General features: G+C 33.6%; 5 protein-coding genes across 7 annotated transcripts; 1 reads left to right on the top strand and 4 right to left on the bottom strand.

The window, feature by feature from the left end:
- Positions 1-4106: 4106 nt before the first annotated feature.
- Positions 4107-6377, top strand: LOC106367133 (tobamovirus multiplication protein 2A). Its single transcript, XM_013806843.3, has 7 exons — positions 4107-4302; positions 4563-4893; positions 4966-5065; positions 5169-5249; positions 5354-5458; positions 5685-5894; positions 5986-6377. Exons 2-7 carry the CDS (start codon positions 4652-4654, stop codon positions 6091-6093), a joined length of 846 nt encoding a protein of 281 aa, XP_013662297.2. The 5' UTR covers positions 4107-4302; positions 4563-4651; the 3' UTR covers positions 6094-6377.
- A 1233-nt stretch (positions 6378-7610) lies between these two features.
- On the bottom strand, positions 7611-10114 carry LOC106367132 (ribose-phosphate pyrophosphokinase 2, chloroplastic-like). The gene is made up of 8 exons (XM_048739036.1): positions 9770-10114; positions 9278-9430; positions 8953-9201; positions 8739-8882; positions 8487-8654; positions 8351-8420; positions 8168-8249; positions 7611-8059 (listed from the first exon to the last, which is right to left on the bottom strand). The coding sequence occupies exons 1-8, from the start codon at positions 9914-9916 to the stop codon at positions 7879-7881; spliced, it is 1194 nt and encodes a 397-aa protein (XP_048594993.1). The 5' UTR covers positions 9917-10114; the 3' UTR covers positions 7611-7878.
- An 891-nt stretch (positions 10115-11005) lies between these two features.
- LOC106364581 (tobamovirus multiplication protein 2B) lies at positions 11006-14513 on the bottom strand. Of its 3 annotated transcripts, none has more exons than XR_007316001.1 (6): positions 14281-14513; positions 13946-14011; positions 13800-13864; positions 13554-13647; positions 13332-13427; positions 11006-13046 (listed from the first exon to the last, which is right to left on the bottom strand). XR_007316001.1 is itself a non-coding variant. In XM_013804121.3 (5 exons), the coding sequence occupies exons 1-5, from the start codon at positions 14410-14412 to the stop codon at positions 13398-13400; spliced, it is 387 nt and encodes a 128-aa protein (XP_013659575.1). In that variant the 5' UTR covers positions 14413-14513; the 3' UTR covers positions 13116-13397. The 3 variants fall into 3 exon arrangements, 1 of the variants encoding a protein (XP_013659575.1); XR_002653860.2 differs by having other exon boundaries at positions 11006-13096; XM_013804121.3 differs by lacking the exon at positions 11006-13046 and having other exon boundaries at positions 13116-13427.
- A 76-nt stretch (positions 14514-14589) lies between these two features.
- Positions 14590-16353, bottom strand: LOC106363153 (RING-H2 finger protein ATL81-like). The gene has a single exon (XM_022690914.2). It carries the CDS (start codon positions 15628-15630, stop codon positions 14797-14799), a length of 834 nt encoding a protein of 277 aa, XP_022546635.2. The 5' UTR covers positions 15631-16353; the 3' UTR covers positions 14590-14796.
- A 242-nt stretch (positions 16354-16595) lies between these two features.
- On the bottom strand, positions 16596-18733 carry LOC106367135 (zinc finger CCCH domain-containing protein 12). Its single transcript, XM_013806844.3, has 2 exons — positions 17528-18733; positions 16596-17155 (listed from the first exon to the last, which is right to left on the bottom strand). Exons 1-2 carry the CDS (start codon positions 18312-18314, stop codon positions 16857-16859), a joined length of 1086 nt encoding a protein of 361 aa, XP_013662298.2. The 5' UTR covers positions 18315-18733; the 3' UTR covers positions 16596-16856.
- Positions 18734-22666: the final 3933 nt, after the last annotated feature.

The raw sequence follows: 22666 nt of genomic DNA on the forward strand, positions 1-22666 counted from the left end.
TGATGAAAAAATATGAGAGAGAGAGGTGTAACGAGTTCAATAAAAAATCTAAGAGAAGAGAAGATGAGAGATGGGAGAGAGGAGTGCAGGGGAAGATATATAGGAGATAGAGAGAGGTGTAAGACCATCTCCAATGTATTTTGCTATTTTCACCTCTAAAATAGAGGAACTCTATAATAGAGGTGAGATATACTCCAATGTATTTCTCTATAATAGCAATCTCCAATTATAGAGTAAAAAATAGAGGAATGCTATTTCTTTCTCTATAAAGAGAGGAAAATATAGAGTACATCACATGTGCAAAGTGTTTTACAAGGTCATTTGGTAATTGACATTGCAAAGAGTACATCACATGTGCAAAGTGTTTTAGATAGTAAATGGAGAATAGAAAAGTATGTCAGATTGTAATTATTTATTAATAATGTTATAAATGACAGTGTATAAGCTCAATGGATCTGATGGTAAATAATAAGAAAAATTCATGGTTACTGTGTTAATGTTTTAATAGTTTAGATGTGAAGTTTACATAGAAAGAGTATAAACATTATATACCCACAAAGTTTTGTTTTGATTTATATACTCCAAAGATAATTTGTTTGTTAGACCATGTGCAATGGACTAGTTAAAACATTTATTCAATTGTTAAATGCTTATAATAGTAGTGTTGAAAAAAGAAAAATGAGTATGTGGATTAATTTTAGTTGAATAGATTTAACTAATCGAAAACATAAATGTGTGATCTATATACAAAGTATGGACAAATCAAATTTAATTTATGTTTCACACTAGAAAAGAAAGTGAAGGGTCTATTTCTTTTAAACATAAAGATAATTCTTATATTGTAATTGGTTGTTGAGTTTAATAATACATTTTCACTCTAGTGATGGTCTAACTTACTCCCAAAAGGTAACTCAAGACTAGAGGATTGCCACATCACATATATATATTGCCAAATACACTATACCAACACGATGTGGAATGTTAATAGTCCCTCTCGAGATGTGGATGGGAAACAGTCCAATTGGAAACAGCCTAAGCAGCATCTCGGAAATACCACAACAATATGGACCACTTGTACAAGCTACATATGTAGAAACTGCTTATGTGGAAAATCATATGATGGGTTTTTACTATGAGCTCTGGTACCATATTAGTGATCAGTCTAACTCGCACCCAAAAGCTTGTTTAAGAGTGAAAGATTACCACATTACATGTATATAATGCCCAAAAACACTGCACCCACACGATATGGAATGGTTCCAAATAAAATATTATGTAATTAATATTTTTTTCTCAAAAAAATTGTTTACATCATGATTCATTATTTTTATGCTCTATAAATAGAGACTTGGTTCATTTAATTTGAACACATAAATTTTTTAAATTAAAAATTAAATGATTATGTGGAAAAAGAAGATGTGAATTAAGAAAAAAGATAAAAAGAGGATGATGAATACATTGGACCGGACCATTGTGCGTAGTGTTAGTAAATTAGAAACATCAACAAATAATCCCCATATATATATATTAAAAGAGAAGTCACTTTAGTGAGGTCTGGTGACGTGTCGCTCATAGGTAAAGTTTCAAAAAAAATGTTATAATTTGATTGGTCGATTGATTTTAATTTTTACTTTATTTAAATTAGATCTAAAAATTTAAGGTAAGTCTAAAAATATTTAACATCACTTGCCATATAATCTAAAGAATATTACAAATAACAATTTATGACAACTAAATCTCGAAATTATAGAAGTATTAATAATGTTATATTTATTACTTTTAATATTTATAAACTATAAAATATAATGAACGAATTTTTATATAAGATAATTATAATAGTTTTATACTCTACATGAATTGTATTCGAATATAATTATATAATAACTATTTTAAATATTACAAAATCTAAACATGTTTATTAATATGATTTTTAAATTATTTATCGTTGTTTACGGAATAAATTTATCAGAATTTTAAGATTATTTATATAATGTTATAAATTATTTATAAAAATATAAATCATATATTGATTGAGAAGTCACATAAGTGATTTTTTATTACGTGTTGATCATAAATGAACTCTTCAAATTGTTATAATTTGATTGACCGATGATTTTTAATTTTATTTATTATAATTATATCCAAAAAGAAAGTATAATTCAATTACCACTTTCCAAATAATCTACATAATATTAGAAATAATTATTTATGATAACTAATTGTTGAAACTATGAAAGAGTAATAATGCGATCAATTTTTTATATATTTATAAATTACATAAAATAATTAACAAAAGTATTTAGTTGAATTGATATAATGATTTTATATTCGTATAGAAAGAATTATATTTGTATATAAAGTATCATAATAACTATTAATGTCTAATAATTCAATGCATGCTTTATAAATCATTTATACGATTATAAATACATTTATAAAATTCAGACGTTTTAAATTATTATAAGAGGTTCTAAGTCATTTATAGAAGCTTATACATTAGTTTATAAAATGTATTTTGAAAATTTATCCTCCTATTACAATATTTTGATTTTTTTTCATTTTAATGGTAAAATTCTTCAACTATGTTTACTTAGTGTAGAAACACCTAAACTAAAGATTTACTGGTAGTAATAGTAATTATGACCTATCAGGGTTTAATTCATTAAATAAATTTAGTTTATGAGGTTTTTCGTTAAATACTTAGTTTGGGGATTTTTACCCAAAACAAACTTTGTTTGGGGGTTTTAACGTTAAAATTCATTATTCTTTCCTTATATCTATTATTTAAATCTTTATAGTGGGGTTTGATTTCTCAAAAACCAGTTGCAATCAACTGACGAGATATCTTCTTTCCTAATATCATGCATTTAATATTTAAATATATATAGCAAGATTTGAGTTATCAAAATTATGTATATATTATAACCAGAATATCTTTAAAATTTTATTAGAAGATATTCTATCTCATAGCTGAATTAAAATTTATTAGATGATATTATATCTCATAGCTTCTCTTGAAAACTAGGTCATTTAGAAACTTAAACTAATTTGCTATATAAATATCACGCCACCCCCATTAGTTTCACACATCTATCTTTTAAGTTTTCATATGTTTTTGATCGTTAAAATTTAAATTCCACTTTTGTGATCTTGCGCAGGTGTATGATAATCAATAAGTAACTCATAGACGGGAACACCATTACTTGTAATTTTATGGAGGATTCTTCTTCTCCGTTTATTTTTGTTCTATTCCTCTCAAGTTGTATCTCTATCTATATTTTTGCATCAGTAGTGATTCAACTAACAAAAGAGACGACTCTGTTTATCCGGGAACTGATCATCCCTTTCGAAAAAGATAATTCTTTTTTTATAAAGTTAAATCAGTTATCAAGAATATAATATAAGATATGTATGCTAATCAAGTGCAATTTATTTATTGTGTGTGATCCTCTTCGGTAAGTCTGAGAGCCAAAGTTAATCTCAAAGCTTTTTAAAAACTTTGAAACTCATTGACGTTGTCCTATCAATTATATAATTTGTTATCTTTTGGGGATTGCTTATATCTTTAAATATTTTTGTTAGAATTACATCTTTTCTGATTCAAGGTTTAGAGAAGAAAACCGTAAATCATCTTTGTTGTTACAATAAAACCAATGGTAATAAATCTTAGGTAATTCAAATCTCTCTTTTATATTTCATGGCTGATTTTTTATTGGGTTTATGCGTGAAATATTTGTTTTTTCTCAATTATATTTTTCTGATGTTTTAAGATTAGTGTTAAATGTGATCGTTTTCTAAACGTTCTAATGTATTATTTATTCATATGAACATAATATAAATATCAGTATGTAACATCAAATCTTTCATATTAACTATATATGTAACATAAGTATTATATAATTGTAAAGATAATATCAATTTAATATTAGTGTTAATGCCTGTATATGTGTGCGGACGGTCCACCTAGTATTTAGTAAATTAGAAATAGCAGTAGAATTAAGATTTTTTTTTTTTGGCTCAAATAGAATTAAGATTTTATATTGTATCGAAGTCAGTCTGCCTTCCATTCCGTTCCACATAAAACTAAATTATATTATTTTCAATAGTCCAATTTTGTAAAAGAAAAATGCCAGCAAACTAGTAAAAGCCAATGACAGACATTACAGCGTAAATCCAAACAAAAGTATTCAAAAAAAAAATTAAAAAATTCCATTCCTCACGATTTTCTCCTTCTTCTTCTTCTTCTTCCTGTCGCAAAGATCGAAGACTCATTCATCATCATCATCATCTCAAACCTTCTCCGTAAGTTTCCTTCATCGACTCCTCTCAGAATCTCCACTTCCGATCTCGTAATTCCGATTCGCGGAATCGTTTTAGCTTTGCGATTGAATGTTAGAATTGTCAAAAAAAATTATTGTATTGGCATACCTACCTCTCAATTTCATCTCTTTGCGAGGGCTTTGGGCACGATATAAGTTTTGAATGATGAACCATTGACTTTTTCTTTTGATCTCGACTAAAACTTCATTTTCATTACATTGCCTTTTGTTGTTGTTTTTCAGGATTATTCTTCGGATTGATTTAATTAAGGGTTAAAAGCGGACTAAACCCATAATAGCAGTTTAAGCTGTGAGTGAATTAAAAAAAAGGGATGGCTTGTAGAGGTTGTTTGGAGTGTTTGCTAAAGTTACTCAACTTTATTCTTGCTGTTGCTGGACTTAGCATCATTGGTTATGGTATCTACTTGTTTGTTGAGTTCAAGAGAGCAACTGATCACTCTGTTTCTTTCATTCCTACAAATGTCAACGACCAAAGTTACGTCTCTTTTGGGAGGCCCATGCTTATGGCTGTCGCCCTCTCTTCCAATGTCTTTGACAATCTTCCCAAAGCTTGGTCTGTATATGTCTTCGACTAGTTGATCTTTTGGGTCTTTTTTTTCCTTTCACTTCATTGTTTCCTATTCAGGTTCATCTACTTGTTCATTGGTATCGGCGTGGTTCTGTTTGTTACTTCATGCTGTGGATGTGTTGGTACTTGTTCAAGGAGCATCTGCTGTTTATCTTGTGTATCCTTCCTCTCTTTGCTTTTCTTATCCACATATATCTGTGAGAATCTATCATCTATCATTATTTAGTACTTGATATTTTAATTTCTTTAATTGAGAATAGTACTCCCTGCTTCTCATCTTGTTGATCTTGGCTGAGCTTGGAGCTGCTGCTTTTATTTTCTTCGACAACAGCTGGAGAGATGTGAGTTCTCTTTTTGTGTGTTTTCTTTCATGTTGTGTTTATCTGAAGACAGGATTCTGTACGCACATACTTAGCTTAACCATTTTTGTATAACTCTTCTCTAGCAAATTCCTTCTGACAAGACGGGAAACTTCGATACCATCTATCATTTCCTGAAAGAAAACTGGAACATTGTCAGATGGGTAGCTCTAGGAGCCGTTGTTTTCGAGGTAAAGAGCAACCAAACTTTCACAACTTTTTCTGTGTTAAAACATTGATAAACTAAACTTGTCTGCAAACTCTCTTGAATTTTTAAAAAATCCCTGGGAAAGTGCTTGTAAACTATTGTATGGTCTTTTTACATTATAATATTACTCAAAATATCGAAGCAGTATACTGCAATAGAAACCTATCATCACCTCTAAAACTTCTTAATGCGGTCTTGTTTACCCGCAGGCTTTGCTTTTCTTGCTCGCCCTTATGGTTAGGGCAGCTAACACACCAGATGAGTATGACAGTGATGATGAGTTTATTGCTCCTCCTAGGCAAATCAGGCAGCCATTCATCAACCGTCAACCCGCCCCTGTTACGGGTGTCCCTGTTGCTCCTACTTTGGACCAACGCCCGAGCCGCAGTGACCCTTGGAGTGCACGTATGAGGGAGAAGGTAACATGATTTAATCGCCTCAAAGCTTCGGAGACAAGAAGTTAACTATATACTGAGAGACTCACTGATGGTTTTTTTTTTATTGAAACAGTATGGACTCGACACGTCTGAGTTCACATACAATCCCTCAGAGTCACACCGGTTCCAGCAAATGCCGACGCAACCAAATGAAGAAAAAGGACGATGCACCATCATGTGAGTCCATGTCTTTAAAAAAGTTCAGTCAGTTCTCCTTTCCTATTTTTATTTCTGCTTGCGTATAACAATCAAGAGTGTCAGTGAAATTAGAGGTGTGTTTCGGGTTGTTGATGATGATTACTCTAGCACTGGAGGTATCTCAAATCAACCTAGTCACATTTTGTTGAAACTCCTTTTATTGTGTCTGTGTAGTCTTTTTGTAAGTACTTAATCATCATGAATGTTCATCTTGGTTATCTGATTCGGTCCTATCATTCTTATTATATATAAAATTCATCTGCTTTATCATGCCATCTTCTTTTTTTTAAGTTAATTGTTCCACGTTCTCTCTCATTCATGAGAAAAACTTCATGAGAATTCTCATGGAGGAGTCTGTAAGATGTATATAGACTTTGTTATCTGTAAGCTATTTTCTCCCATAACTTCAACTACAAAAAACGGATTCAGAACGAATGAAGCTATCAATCAACAAACTGAAACACAATTTTGACCTTTGTTTTACTAAATTTTCATCGGTGAAGTGGCATTTAAGAAACTTACCTACAGGATAATTAATTTTCTGAATGCCAAGAATAAGAACACCCTTGTGGTTCTTTAAAACACACAAGCACATTAAGATTAAAAATGTTGTTTCACTGTATTTGTATCTTGAATTAAACCTTAACAGGAGCTCTGGTAGTAGCAGGACAATGATAGGATAATCAGTAGTTGGTAACCTGAGAAGAAAGATGTGAAGAGATGAAAGAGTGGGACCTGGCACCAGCTCATTGGATACTCCATTTCATTTAGAGTCTTTGAAATTAGAGATTTCAATGACTATAAATAAGAGAGTCGATAGACGTTTCTTATGCATTTTCTGTTATTGAACTGGGTTGATTGAGCTGGGCTCTTTAATGGCGACGATCTGGTGATTGTCGAGCTCCAGATAATCGGTATAATCGGTAGCTAGTTCCGAGTTTAGATCATAACAGACAACCATTGTCAATATGTTCTCAAATCCATTATCCATCTTTGGAGCTAATTCCACAGTTAATTGTAGATTTCTCTTTGTTTACTGCAAAAACAGTAATAATTAATACGCACACCATTATCTATACTACTATCTGCAACTACACCAAAAACAATTCGAGATCAGATAAAGAAAATAACTTATCTTTTGGAGACGGTCACTACCACCTATTCCACCAATTCGGTATAATCGGTAGCAATCACAGCGACTTAAAAATCCATCAAATAGATGTAAAAACCATTTTTTCTAAATAGTGATTTAAAATGATAGTTACATTTTATTAGTAAATTGAAAACACAAATAATTCAACCTAATACCGGATCCATATCCAAATTAAACAAGTCTAATATCTTCTGGTAAAACGCATGTTATTACCTAGTACACTATAAATTACTAGTGTTCGTCAAACATTCAAGTCAAAAACGAAGATGGTTAACTATTTTGAGGTCGACTCTATTTCATTCAATGAAAAATTAACATTCTTAGCAAAAAAAAAAACAGTAATGAAATCACCAGAAATTATAAATTATCATATATCATTATGATAACATTGCAAAATGTAAATATTAAAATTTAATATTATTGATACCTCTAAAGTCTAAACTAAAAAATAAGATGAAAAAGTAGAACTCAGACAAGTGACAAAGTATGAGCGAGAAATAGAAGCAAAATTGACCAAAAAACATAGTTAAGGGATATAAAAACTGTGAATAGAAGAAAGAAAGAACGTAAACCAATCCTAAACCGAACCTTAAACCGATTAAGAAAAACAAAACATCAAAGAAAAATGCTGCTAACGGAGCTATCATCATGGACACGCCAAATGGTCTCACCCAGAAGATTAGCCACCGATAAAATCGTTAGCTGCGGGAAGTAATTCTTCTCCGCTACCGGTAAAGTATTCGTCACTATCACTTCTTGCAGCAAACCGCTCGATAACCGCTCTATCGCAGGCGGACTGTCACATTCATTCATTCAAGAAAAGCAACTCTCATATATCAGATGTTTTCACATGTAAAATAAATACAGAAGAAAAGAAATGGTTAAACCGAGCTAATGAGTTCACCTGAAAACAGCGTGCGTGCAGCAAGCGTAAACCTCACGAGCACCCTCCTCATGCAGAAGAGCTGCTCCTTTCACAATGGTTCCTGCAAATAAATAAATGATTCTTAGTAAAGTAGCTTCAGTATGAGAACTGTATTTAATGATTCTTAGTAAATGGAGTGTAGAGTCGTAAATTTACACTAACCAGCGGTATCAATCATATCATCCACCATCACAGCAACTTTCCCTTTAACATCACCAATGAGGTTCATCACCTGCGTGACGGAATTAAGAAACTGAGTAATTAGAAAAGAGAAAAAGGGAGAATTTTGGAATTATACCTCAGCAACATTGTGGCCGTGGCGCCTTTTATCAACAATAGCGAGTGGAGCATCAGATAACTTCTTAGCAAAAGCACGTGCCCTTGCTACTCCACCAACATCAGGAGAAACCACAACCAAATCCTTTGAGGAAATCGACTTGCTAGCAAGGTAATCAAGTATCACAGGCTGAAACAATAATCCCAGAATTTGAGTTAAAGATCATTAAAAAGGAGACGAAAATATATCAAGAACGTTGACGTTTAAGTTTACCTGGCAATAGACATGATCCACGGGTATGTCAAAATAACCCATGGACTGTCCTGAATGAAGATCACATGCAAGAACCCGATCCGCACCAGCTTCTGTTATAAGGTTCGCCACCAGTTTGGCAGCAATGGATTCACGCCCTTGTGTCTACAACAGTAGCTTACAATAAGATTAAATTCACTTGAAACCTGATCTATTCACAAAAGAGACCTTTTACCTTTCTATCAGCTCTGGCGTATCCAAAATAAGGAATCACAGCTGTGACTTTCTTAGCGGACGCTCTTCTGCAGGCATCCACCATGATCAAAAGCTCCATGAGATTCTCATTAGTTGGAGTGCAAGTAGGCTGCACCAAGAAGACATCACAGCCTCTAACGCTTTCTTTCAGCTGAACGTACACCTCTCCATCAGCAAACCTCTTAATGCTAATCTTCCCAAGCTCCAAGCCCATATACCAAGCGATTTCCTTCAACAAAAGTTTCCAGAGAGTTTAGCAAATTGATTTAAAAAGAGTGATCAAAGTTTGTTGAGAGAGAACAAACCTGAGAAAGCGCTGGATTGGCAGTGCCAGAGAACAACTTGAGCTTGGTATTGGCTCTACTGGCCGATTTCTCCAACCGGGAAGAATCAAAGTACTTTGGAAGTGTCGTCTCATTGATTATTGGCATACGAGCGTTCCCGTTCAAATTGCATTTCTATCAATAACAAAAAAACAAACAAAAAGGTAATGAAACTGTAACAAAAAAAAAAAGGCAGCCTGCCCAACTAATTTCATGGGACAATATACCAAACAACAAAGAGTCTAAGTCATGCTCTTATCTTATGTCAGTCAACAAAGTTACAGATGCTTATTAGTTTATAGTTTTAAACTTGTTCTGACGAAAGCGAATTCAAATCAGAATTATAAAATCGATAAGCTTTTTTTTTCAATTTTAAATATCAAATAATCAAGGATTCAATACTTATAAGGTAATGTATATAAATCAAATTCATCTATTGACGTGAGAAAACCAAAAAAAAAAAAGAATGCTCACCGCGGAACCGGAAACGCAGATACGGGAGCGAGATTCAACGGTCCTGAATGAAATCGAGGAGCGGGAGAAGAGAGACGAAGACGAGGCGGCGGCCATGTAAGAAGGAATCTTAACGCCGGGAGGAGAAGTCAGTGCCATCGACGCCATGAGTAATAATGATACGTCTACAGCACCTGAAATTTATATATAGGCGGAGAAGGGAATCTCTGAGTGTATCAGATTCGAAAGGTAATTAGGGTTAGCGTTTCAGGATTGGAGCGAGAGAGAGAGACGAAGAAGAATCCGAATTCGAATGTTAATTCTTCTCTCCTTTTTGTTAACATCAGGCGGTGCGGCGAAAGGCTTTTTCTAACTTTTCTCGATATTACAAACTCAAATAAAATATTCTTATTGAAACTGTGTCGTTTCGCTGGAAGCCTCTCTGCTTACGTGTCATGTAAGTAGCTTTAAACGAGTCAAAAGACTACTTCTTTTCAGGAATGTCCCCCCCATTGAGTTGTATTTCTTTCTTTACTAGTTTACTTTATAAATTTGTGGGGAGATAAACACTGTATATTAATACTTTCTAGAATAACCCAATTGAGTTATGTATTTTGATCTAATAACTTTTCTGATAGTTTGACTTTATTATAAAGTTATTAAACATTGACATCTTCATATATATATATCTGTATTTAGTATATATATCTACTGTAAATATATACATTAGTGTTACTAAATTTAATATAATAAAATTTCATACACGTTATAAATTTCATCCGATCATGAGATTCATTTATTACCCAACAACTTGGAGAGTTTACTATTTATTTTTCTAAATACTTTCAAGAGTAATCTAACTGAGTTATGTATTTTGATTTAACAATTTGTCTGATAATTTGGAAAATTTTGTTTTGGTTTAATTTATAAATGCTATTAAACGTTGACATCTTCACATATATGTGTATTAGTATCTAGATATCCATTGTATATACAAAATAGTGGTAAATTTAATATAATAAAATTTCATACACGTTATAAATTTGATCCGATCAAAAGATTCTATTATATCTAAAACTTGGAGATTTTACTAATTTTTAATTATTTTTCTCAACATGCTACAAGCACAACAATATTTTTCATTTGATTAAAATGGTAAAGCTTCTTCTTCTTTTTTTCCAGCGACAAATGGTAAAGATTCTAAAAGATCATTTTGAAGAAGTTCCTCGTATTTTGTTTAGCTATATATTTCAATTGGAAAAGTTTACCTTCAAGGACATATTTTGTGTTTCCAATTACCAATTTAGACACTTTGGGTTTGGAAGACACTTTCCCAAGTCACTTTGTCCAATTTGTCCTTGAACTAGATATCAACGTGTTTGAATAAATAATGAATTATAAAAACATTAATTTTTTATATATTTTGCATCGATAACTCAAAATCTCCAGATCCCCTTTCTCTTAACCTAATCCTAAAAACAATCTTTCATATTCATCTATCATCTTGGATAAGTACAATTGAACCAAAGCACCGTTGTCTTCTCTGTCACTTTCTGAGAGAGTCGTGTTCACCGCCGTGTTCTTTCGTGATAAAAGATATCAACTTTGCCATGGATATGGATGATGACGGATCTCTGTGATGGAGATGGACACTGATGAAGCTCTGCACCACCTCTGTCATCGCTTCAGTGGCGCGTACGAGAAGCGAGATTCTGAGAAGAATCGAAAAAGGACACGACAAGGATTTACGTCGTTGACGCCGCAGTTTCAGTGGCGAGTGTCTTGGGAGAGGGAGGAAGAAGCTGGAGGAGAAGTAGGGAAGACGATGGTGAGCAGGTCCGACCTTCAATGTGGAGAGGACGACGACATCGAGCTCTCGTGATGCAGACAGAGGATGTGTGGATGTGGACGAAAGTTGTATGGATGTGGTCATTGTGGACATGAGACTTGGAATCAAGTGCGAAGTGGTCAGATAAGAGGTGGTCAGATGAGATATGGATAACAGTGAAGATTCCACATGTGTCTTCTATGCTCTGGTTATTTACGAGATTCATATGTCTTGGGAGAGGGAGGAAGAAGCTGGACGAGAGGTAGGGACAACGATGGTGAGCAGGTCCGATCTCCAATGTGGAGAGGACGACGACATCGAGCTCTCGTGATGCAGACAGAGGATGTGTGGATGTGATCGGTGTGGACGGCAGCTGTATGGATGTGGTCATTGTGGACATGAGACTTGGAATCAAGTGCGAAGTGGCTAGATAAGAGGTGGTCAAATGAGATATGGATAACAGTGAAGATTCCACATGTATCTTCCATGCTCTGGTTATTTACAAGATTTATATGTTTTGGGAGAGGGAGGAAGAAGCTGGACGAGAGGTAGGGACAACGATGGTGAGCAGGTCCGAGTTTTGGTGTGGAGAGGACAACATTACATCGAGCTCTCGTAATGTGGACAAAGGATGTGTGGGTGTGATTGGTGTGGACGACAGTTATGTGGATGTGGTCGTTGTGGTCATGAGACTTGGGGTCAAGTGCGAAATGGTCAGATGAGATATGGATAACAGTAAAGATCCTATATGTGTTTTTTATACTCTGGTAAATAACGAGATTCATATAAGATGATAGTTTCTGCATTTTGCAAACGTTGATGTTTCTTTCTGTAGTGTACAAATATATTTTCCTCATATACTTTTTGTTTAGAAACCAGAAGAAAGATCTATCAGATAAATGTTAAAACTCTTAAACTAAATTAACAAAACTTCAAACCCAGAACTTCACAACCACCATTAAATCTTTTTTTTCGAAACGGAACCGATGGCCAAATTAACACAATTCACATAAATCTATATACCAACCTTTTTAATAATAAATGTTGCATTTATTGCAACCACACGAAAATTTAGTTAGCTTTGCTGTTGGTTTCTTGAAAAGAACATTTTTCTACTTACACAAAACCAAGGGCATTTATGTCCTGAAAAAACACCTGTCCACACAAAGTGTGCCAAACAAACAATGTGTCTTTAAGAGAAAAGAAAATTCATAATGTGTCTTTATATGTAAGTCTCTCTTTCAATTGACGGCAATTCGGATATAATATAACCTGTAGTTGAGTGTGCAAAGCAGGCTGAACAGGAGGACGTGTCGACTAGCGAGAAGAGTCCAAACACAAATTCTAAATAATCTCATTGCTTGTCTGATTCTTTAATGCCCACTTGTTTCTGAGCAGTTTTCATGCCACTTGGGATTAAACAGAAGACTATTCGTTTGTGGGTTCCTTTTGGCCCGCTATACAAGTAGACTGGTTCACATCATCAATATTGGCCATCGACAACACGGAAAAGTGCACATCTTTGAAAGAATAAGTCACTTAATCAAAAAGGTGAAGACGTGATTCTACTTCTAAATCAAAAAAGGTTTCAACTTACAAAAGACTTGTTCTTAAACACTACGAAACAACATAGATATTTGCGCAAAAGCTTGTCTCAACACGTTAAGGCCATCAAGTTGGGATAAATTTGCAGTCACCAAAGCAAAAATTTGGGACCAGAAGGATAGAAATATTGGATAGAGAAACTAACTGTACCTTATGAAGAAATTTATTGGAGATGAACATATGTACTACTACTGAGGAAACATTTGTCTGAAATGTTCAACTCTGCTCTGGAGATTGATTGTTGTCCTAATGAGGAAAAGGAAAAACAATACGAATTTATATATATGATAATCTCAGTCGCTTTGCTAATAAAAGAAAAAGTAACAGAATGAAGAAATTAATTATTGCAAAACTAAGAGATTGAGTTTATACCACCACAGGGGATAAGTTAGATTGTCGAAGAGCACGAAGCTGCGTGCTTTCCATGTTTTCAAGTAACTGGGTTACTGTGTTTAAGTGAACCCCACTGTGTTAAGAAATGAAACTTGGATTAGAACACAAGAGCTACAAAGCATGAGAATATTAAAGGGAGCAATATCGTATTACACTCCTCAATAACTGGATTATACTATTTCAAAAAATTAGGTAATAACTGTAGCATCTAAAAAGGGATCAAACCTGTTCAAGCCGCTTTCTATATGGGCATCCAGAGATGAAATCACTTGAGGAAGCTGCGCCAACGACTTGAAGAGAAGAGAAAAAAAGATAATACATAAGAAACCAGTAACAACTATATATATGGTCTTTTACATGAACATACATACTTGTCCAGTGGCCTTAGTTAAAGAAGCTTTGGCCAAAAGATTCTTTGGGAGCTTTGCCAACTGGGCCTGCAACATAGCAAATCTCAAACTTGTTGTTACATAGCTTCATCTACACAGTAGCAAATTAGCGTGAACCTAGCTAGTTTCCAAAAACATACAAGTCATCTTCTGCTATGAACATCAACGACACTGTTAACATAATCTGTCTTATAGAGATATATAATATAATCAATCTAAACCCAAAAAACAATCCAGTAATACTCAAAAGGCCAAAGATAGCTATTACAATTTCACAAGGCTCAAATGTTCGATCCAATCGCAATCGCACGATCTACCTGAGCAGAAGACGATTGACGCATCAGATGGAGAAGGTTAGCAGTAGAATTAACAGCCTGCGATATCTGATCGGCAACGACTGCCTTCGCCGTTTTGTCACCTCCTCTTGCGCTCTCCGATGCCGTCGCCATATCTGTTTTCGCCGTTCGTAATTTTTTTAACGAAACGGAAAATATACTTGTAAATAAAATAAACTGTTATTGCCCTCTCCTCTCCTCTAATTTAGATTAATCTTATATTTTGTCCTGATATATATATTTTTAGTCAAATTGACACCTCCCAACCGCAACAATGACAGTTTTTTTTTATCAAAAACATATCTTGTTTGTATTCAGTACACATGGAAGAATGAGAATTTGAGTACAGACATTACTGCAATCTTCAACATCTTCTAATTGTATAACCTATGGTATAAAGAAATTACAAAATTTGGACGTTTAAACCAACTAATAAAGTTGGATCCTATAGATGATGATGATAATATATTAGCCTAGCCCAGTTCAGATTCTTGAGCTTTATCCAACTGAGTAAGTTCCCCTAACGCAATACATATTCCTGTTTGGCAATGTCCTCTTGTGATCTTCAAATTGACATTCTCCTGAGATCTCAATATGTATCTTAAACTCTTCTTTTTCTTGTTCTTCTGTTTCTTGGTCGTTTTCGGTCTTGACAACAATAGAATGTCCAGTAGAATGTGACCTCCAGAACCGCAAATTCGACTCCTTCATTCGTCTTTCATAGCTTTCAATTTCGTCTGTTTGATCTAAACTACCAATGGTAGGATGCTCCTCGTGGACGATGATTGTCAATGTGTCGCGGGACAAAGGTTCCTCATGGCTCTCAGATCTAACCAGGTCGATTTCAGGAACATTGGGTGGCTTTTCCTGCGAGGTCCGGTCTACATCAAGTTCACGTCGGCATACCGGGCAGGTCTTGTGTGATTCAAACCAAAGATCAATGCAGATTGTGTGAAAAACATGGTTACAAGTTGAAATGAGCCTCATGGTATCATCATCCATAAATTCTAATAAACAAATGGAACATTGGTCCATCCCACGATCTTTCACCGAGTAAGGAAACTCAGGGAAAGATTGGATGATCTTGGAGTTGAGTCCGGTGTTTTCAGGTGGCGTGGAAGGTTGTATTAGGTTGCTGGGACGGTTACGGTTTCGATGGAGGTTCCAACTGGTTAAGAGTTTTTGGAGAAACGATCCACAGTAGAAGAATGAGAAGAAACCGGTGAGAATGATGAAGAGAAGACCACCGGTCAAAACTATGGTGACCGGCGTGGAAACGAGGGTGTGGACTGGTTTGAATTCATTTGTTTCGGTCGTGGATATAGTAGACATTTTGAAGACCCTGGAGTGAAAAGAAAATACTGTGACTTGTTTCAAATATTTCTTGAGGAAGAAGAAAAAGGGTTTGTACCGAGGTTGCGTGTGGAAAGGGTAATATCAGTGGGGAAGAGAGAAACGAGGAGAAAGGCAAGGTGCGTGAGAAATTTTGAGCGAGTCTTTGGTGAGAAAATGTAGGTTTTATTTATGGCCAATTAATTAAAACAATTTAATTTATAACTTGAATAGAAATTCAAAGAAATTTGGCTAAATACAAACTCATCATTCGAAATTCTGATTGGTTAAATTTTCTGTTTTTGTCTTTCTTTACTTATATGTTTGTAAAAGTTTAAAACTGTAAATTGGTTTATTTGAGTATTTTGTTTGCTCAAGAGGACTGTTATTCATCAGAAAATTTTAAACTTTGTAAATTATTGAATCTATCAAAAAAACGTATACATTTTTGTACAGTTTCGTAGAATATTTTAAATTATATGAAATATCCATTCTAAATAGGTCTTTAAAAAAACATGGCCTCTTTTACTAGCAGAAGTAATAATAATACATAGTCGGATGTGTTGGAGAGGAATTGCATCTCTCAGCAGGGTCTGCTGAATACAAGAATTTGGTCTGAGAGTTCGGTTCAAAAGCTCGGCTGGTTAAGTTCGGTCCATGTTATTACGTCAAAACAGTAAAGAAGATTTGGATATAAAGATAGGAGACGATGCATTAAGAATGGGAAAGAAACAAACACACACTATGAGATTTGACGACACAAGTTAGAATTTCCACTGTTTAAACTTTACTTTCGCCGAGTGAACTTGTCAATTTTTTTATTTTTGCCGAGTAACCTTTGTCATTTCTCACTCAATATTATGCAAACATCATTGTAACTTCTCTTGATTATAAAGCATCTTTGAAATAACCAATCATCGATTTGTTACCAAACTCAGATTCAACAGGATTGACAAAAACGGAAGGGATACAAAACATACAAGGATGACATTTCAACTTTTTAAAAGTCATAAGCTACAACAACAACAACAACAACAACAACAACAACAAAGGGAGATACAAGCATTACGAAGATTACACAAACTCTACAAACAAACTGTACCATTATCACCAAAGTTTAAAGTCGGAAAGCTAAAACCCCAACTTTCAATTAAAAGAAAAAAAGAGACTGTAATATTCGTACCAGTTATCTAGCCGATCTGGAGGAGAAAAAAAGGAGATAACTTTCATTCAATATCGTCAATCCAATCGCCATATATCCGACTGATTTTCGCTGGTCCTTTCCATTTCTGATGAGTTCTGATCCCAGGCTTCTGCGTAACCGCACTAGACGCTCGTTGCAATGCCACTCCACTGTGATAACCAGCGTCTGCATTATGAGGAACGACTCCCGGAGATAAAAGTGGGGTCGTTGTGTCTGAATGTCCTTTCGGGTTTGGTCCGGTTTGCTTTATATCTGGATTGGACGATACTCCTCCGTCTTTGCCTTCTCCTTCCACGAGCCCTCCACCAAATCTATGCAACTCTGCGAATCATAACCACTAATTTTTTTTAAAAGCTACACGACTTCTGAACTCTCTAAAGACTCCTATTAGAAATTATTATACTATTAACGTCTCTTTTATAAGAAACGTAAACAAGTATTAGTAGCACATCAAAAGTTTCAAGATTTCAACTTTGAAGCAACTTATAACTCAGCCCTGTTTCAATGCACTGTCAGAACCAATAAATGATGCTGTTCAAGAGTCTTCAACTGATACAAGTCACACACAAATATAACTCGTATGCTTTAAGCTATTTTTAATTTGTTTATAGTATCTTTTCTAGCTTTCCTATTTATTCGTTAGCCTCCTATCCGTTCATCAAGCAAAATCGAGGAAAGGGCGGTAACTTTTACCTGCAGCTCCATGAGCAAAATGGCACTTAGCACCAAAGGGACAATACCCAGTAATCTCCCATTTATTGCAAATCCTTGTCTTCCAATTTGAAGGCTTCAAAATATCGACTCCACTTCCACTTCCACCACCTCCAAGAACTACTACGTTGCTATTACCACCACCAGAACCACCGCCACCGTAACCGCCAGGGCCTAAACTAATAGCAACGCTTTCCCTATTCCTGGAAGCCTCATCATGCAGAAACGTACAGGTTTCACCATAAGGACATCCTTCCTCAGTGTAAAACTTCTTGCAGTGTCTTCCTTTAAAAGACCTCCCCCCACTCTCATCCGTCGACGACACCAAAGACGGGATCTGATACTCCTCCCTCGGCTCAACCGTCGCAGGAGTTCCAGAACCTGATCTCTCCTCCTCGTGAGCCGCCACTATCTCCTGCCAATTCGGCGGTGGACGACGGAGCTCCTCCACGGTGTGGGCGAAGTTGCAGTTAGTGACGTACGGACAAGTCCCTGCGCGGAACTTGCAGCAGAGCTTGGTCTTGAAGAACATTTTCCCGATCGCTTTGGTACGGTTGCTCGCTGCGGAGGCAGACGACGGAGAGCCTCGCGTCTTCTTGTTCGGAGGACCATTGTCGCCGTCGGGATTCACCGCCCAGACGCGGTTGTAGTCATCTTCCGTGGCCCAGACGGAGGTATCGCCGAGATTCGGGAACCAATTCTCCGGCGGAGGGTTGTTTGTGGGTATCACGTGAACTACATCTCCGCTGGAATCACGCCTGTGACTCATCCTTTGTAATCCAAGAACCCTAATTTTATCAAATCAATTTCTGAATTTCCAGCAGAGAAATCACGGAATAAGCAAGCCGAGAAATTTCTTGATTTCCAGAAATGGGGAATCTCGAAAACATCAAAGTCCGACAAATTTGGAGGAGCCCAAGAAAGAAAGATATTAAATTGAAAAGCACGATAAACTTGAAAAATAATGTGAACAGAGAGAGAGAACACATGTGATTGAAGAAGAACAAGTATATAGGATAGATTAGTAACTAAAAACAATCCTGGTCGAGATTTTATGAGATTTAGAAGAAGATATTTCGAGAAATCATGTTCGCTGAGAGACGAAAACGTATCAGACGTTGTTTGTGGGACATTGGATAAGGTCTTTATTCGGACAATAATTTAACCCAAGCTGAGCAACTAAATAAGCTACTAAATTTATGTCTAGTGAAAATTAATTTAAAGACGTGTCAAGACGAATAAAATTCTACTAATGGATATAAACGACGGTTGACAAAAAAAAACTAATTAAGCTATTGAATGTAATGCAATGACAAGTTGAATAAAATTTACTAATCCCCTATATATTCTCTTTACCAATAGATGTCAAAAAAAAAAAAAAATTCTCTTTACCAATAGCTTATTCACTAATCTACTCTATTAAAATAGAGTCCTATTATAAATCTACCGTATGAAGTTGTTTTTTTAATTTTTGGACCCTTACTAGAGAGTTACATGTAATATTAGTTATACGCTGTTTAATAAATTAACCAATGTAATATTTAAATCACACCACTATCGGGTAATAGAACCAAACTAATATTTTGACTGTCGATTAAATTAACACTGAACCGGTTATCTATTATTATAAGAATACTACAATACACAACTCTTATTATATCTTACGTACAGATTTTGCTTAGACAAACATGTTTACTTTACTTCATTTCATTACTTGAATCCCAACAATTTCTTCTGTGTTCGCTTTAGTTCATATCAATAACTGCATAAAGAAAAATTCAAATTCATTCACATATTGTCCTTCTTCATAATACCAAGTACTAACCAGACAACCCGAAATCTAAACATACATTACATCTGCAAGTTTTGAACACTTACTTTCATAAGCATTATGAACATAATATTGTGAACCATATATAGATTATATTCGTTTGACCGTCTAATCTATTAATTTAGGGTCATATTTTTATCTATTATTAACAAGTCATAGTAGGATCATTTAAAGAATTAACTAATGTTGGGGTCAAAAACAGTTACGACAAATTTAACATTCAAAACGTCCGAGGAAGAAAATAAGAATTTCTCCGAAGAGTACTTTTCGAAATAGATTCTTCCTTACGAAAAAGCTTTACGGAAGAAAGAATCGAGATGTCCAACGAAAGCTCGAAACAGGTCGTTACGCAGCGACCGAACGTCCATCCCGCTCGGTCGCTACGTAGCAACCGAGCGATCGTCCCGCTCGGTCGCTATGTAGCGACCGAGCTCAAGCCAAGGCTCGGTCGCTACGTAGCGACCGAGCGCTCGTCCTGCTCGGTCGCTACGAAGCGACCGGGCTCAAGCCAAAGTTCGGTCGCTGTGTAGCGATTGAACCTTTCCGAACATCGATACGATACCAATCCATGCATTCTCGTCAAATCTTCGAATGCTATCTCCCGAAGACCGTAGCAAGCTCAGTCCATCCTACGATTTTCCTAACCAAAAGCCCATAAACCACAGCATGGTTTACGCTTGGCCCACAAGGAAGGATAAATGTCAAGTTTCCGCGGATAAATACGGAAGTTTTGAAGATAATTGTGAAGATCGGGAAAAATGGAATATCTCCATTTTTATGCTATGACGGCTTAAGGGCAGAAGAGTAAAAGCGTAAACCGACCTTGGAGCTAGTATATAAGGAGTCCTAGGCGAGGAGCATGGGAGAGAACTTTTTGAGAGCAAACTTAGCACTTAGAGCAATTTAGGCAATTTTCCGTTTTTGTTATTTCGAGCTGCGACTCAATTAGGTTTAGCCGTCTTAGGGTTACTAGAACTAGGAATCTCGCCGACAGCTCTCGAGCCCATGCTTATACCTTGTTGTAAACGCTCATACGCAAATTCGGAATAAGATCTTCTTTGCTCTCTTTTCGATTTATTATACTTTATCGTTGTTATTCTCGTGTTCTGATTGCTTGACGTGTGGTAATTAGCAGATATCCGGGTCCTCTGGGAAGTTAGGGTTTTCCTAGTTTCCTTATTTAAACGGAAATCAACAGTGCGAATTTCGGTTCCCACAATTAATATGACATTTGATTATTTACATTAATAATAAACCAATTATAATGTTTTTTAAATTATAACAAAATATGTCGAGAAAGAATCTAACAAAATCTTACTTAAAAATCTTATTTTTTTATAAAGTAACACATCAATTAATTTCTAGATTAGTAATATAAATATTATCATAAATTAATGTTAACTAAAATTTTATTAAAGAAATAAGAAAATAAAAATTATATACATTTTTTTAATAAATCTTATAATTACATTCTGCATTATATAAAATAGAAGTACCATATGAATTAAATATGGAAAAATTATATTAAATAGGTCAATTAACAAATTTTATTCTTTAAATTGTTCATTTAAATAGATTATCACTCATCATTAAAATAGGTTAAAATTTGTAAACTATATAATCATTTATAAAAATAAATTTATTAACACATGTTAAACTTTTATATTTACAACTATATATTATCTTCTTCTTTTTTGAAACTCTCAGCAATATATAGTTTAAAAATGTTTATATACAAAAATATAATAGTATAATAACCTTTAGTTCATAAGACATGTAGTATTGTCGTTTGTCGAATCGTTTATGTAATCTTTCTTATATCATAATTGTAAGATCATAATAAATCAGCGTTAAAAAAGAATATATACTATTTAAAAAACATGTTATTAGAAAACTTTGAAATTTTAGTAATTCATTTAAAGTATTAATGAAAAATCAAATTTTAATTATAATTTTTTTTTTAATTATAACAAAATATGTTGAGATAAATTTAGAAAATATTACCTAAAATTCAAATATGTTTATAAAATAATATATTAATGTAGTAACAAAAAAAATTCAAAATTCATGTAATCTAACAAACTCAAAAAGTTGTATAATTTTCCAATTTTTTTTTTGAAAAAATATTAAATATTGAAAATAAATATTAAAACTCAAAATGATAATATTTTAAAAAATTTAAAAGATAAAATCATAGATAAGAAAGAATAGCTTTTTGAAATACACCACGAAAAACAAATTATATATGTTCTAAAAATTAAAGCAATTTAATATTTTGAAATATAATTTAAAAAAAAGTATCATATATCAATAAACTTTGCTAATATAATATGATAAATGCTACTATGTATAAATGTTTCTAAAATAATAGAGTTATATTATTGAAATAAAACAGTGTTTTATATATAAATTTCGTAAAATACTAAAATCATAAATGTTAAAAGTATATTTTTAAAAACAAAACATGTAAATATAAAAAATCTTAAACATATGTCTTTCCTATAATATAAATAAATTTAAAATGTATTATATGGAAAATATATAGATTACAGGAAAAATATATTTTGAAGGACGTTCTCTATTTGATTATTTCAGATTGTTATTTTATTTTACCTAACTTAAAAATTTATTAGTAAGTAATAAAAATTAATAACAAAATAAAATATATTAAACAATTCATTATATATTTTACTTTGTTATTAATTTTTATTACTTATTAATAAATTTTCAAGTTAGTTAAAATAATGCTGATTAAAAACTATAAACAATAATATTATATAGTTACACAATATATAACACTAAAATGAAAATAATATATCTTAAATATTTGTAATAATATCAAATACATTTATAAAATAAAAAATTATCTGCACGGACGTGCGGGTTAAAATCTAGTAGTTGCATATATCAAAGTCCGCTTATCCAAAATGAGAAAGTTTCTACTAATTCAGCTTAATTGTTTTATATATTGGGAAAAATATGCATAAGACTAACCAATTCAAAAGACAAGCAAGATTAACCATAGAACCCCTAATGGGTTCTTAATTCATTTTAAAATAATAGATTTAGCTTAAGAACTTTTGTTAAAAAAACTCTTCGTTTTAACTGCTCCAATGATAGATTTTTAATTTGGGTTCTTAAAAAAAATATTATTAAAGATAAATTTTATTAAAGATAAAATTTATTTATTAAATAAAACATATTACAAGAAAACATTTTAAACGTAGATTTTTTAAAAAACATTAAAACAAGGATTAGTAAAATAAATGAGATATATTTGAAAGAAGCAT

The sequence above is a fragment of the Brassica napus genome, chromosome A9 (genome assembly GCF_020379485.1).
Source record: "Brassica napus cultivar Da-Ae chromosome A9, Da-Ae, whole genome shotgun sequence".
Classification (NCBI taxonomy): Eukaryota; Viridiplantae; Streptophyta; class Magnoliopsida; order Brassicales; family Brassicaceae; genus Brassica; species Brassica napus.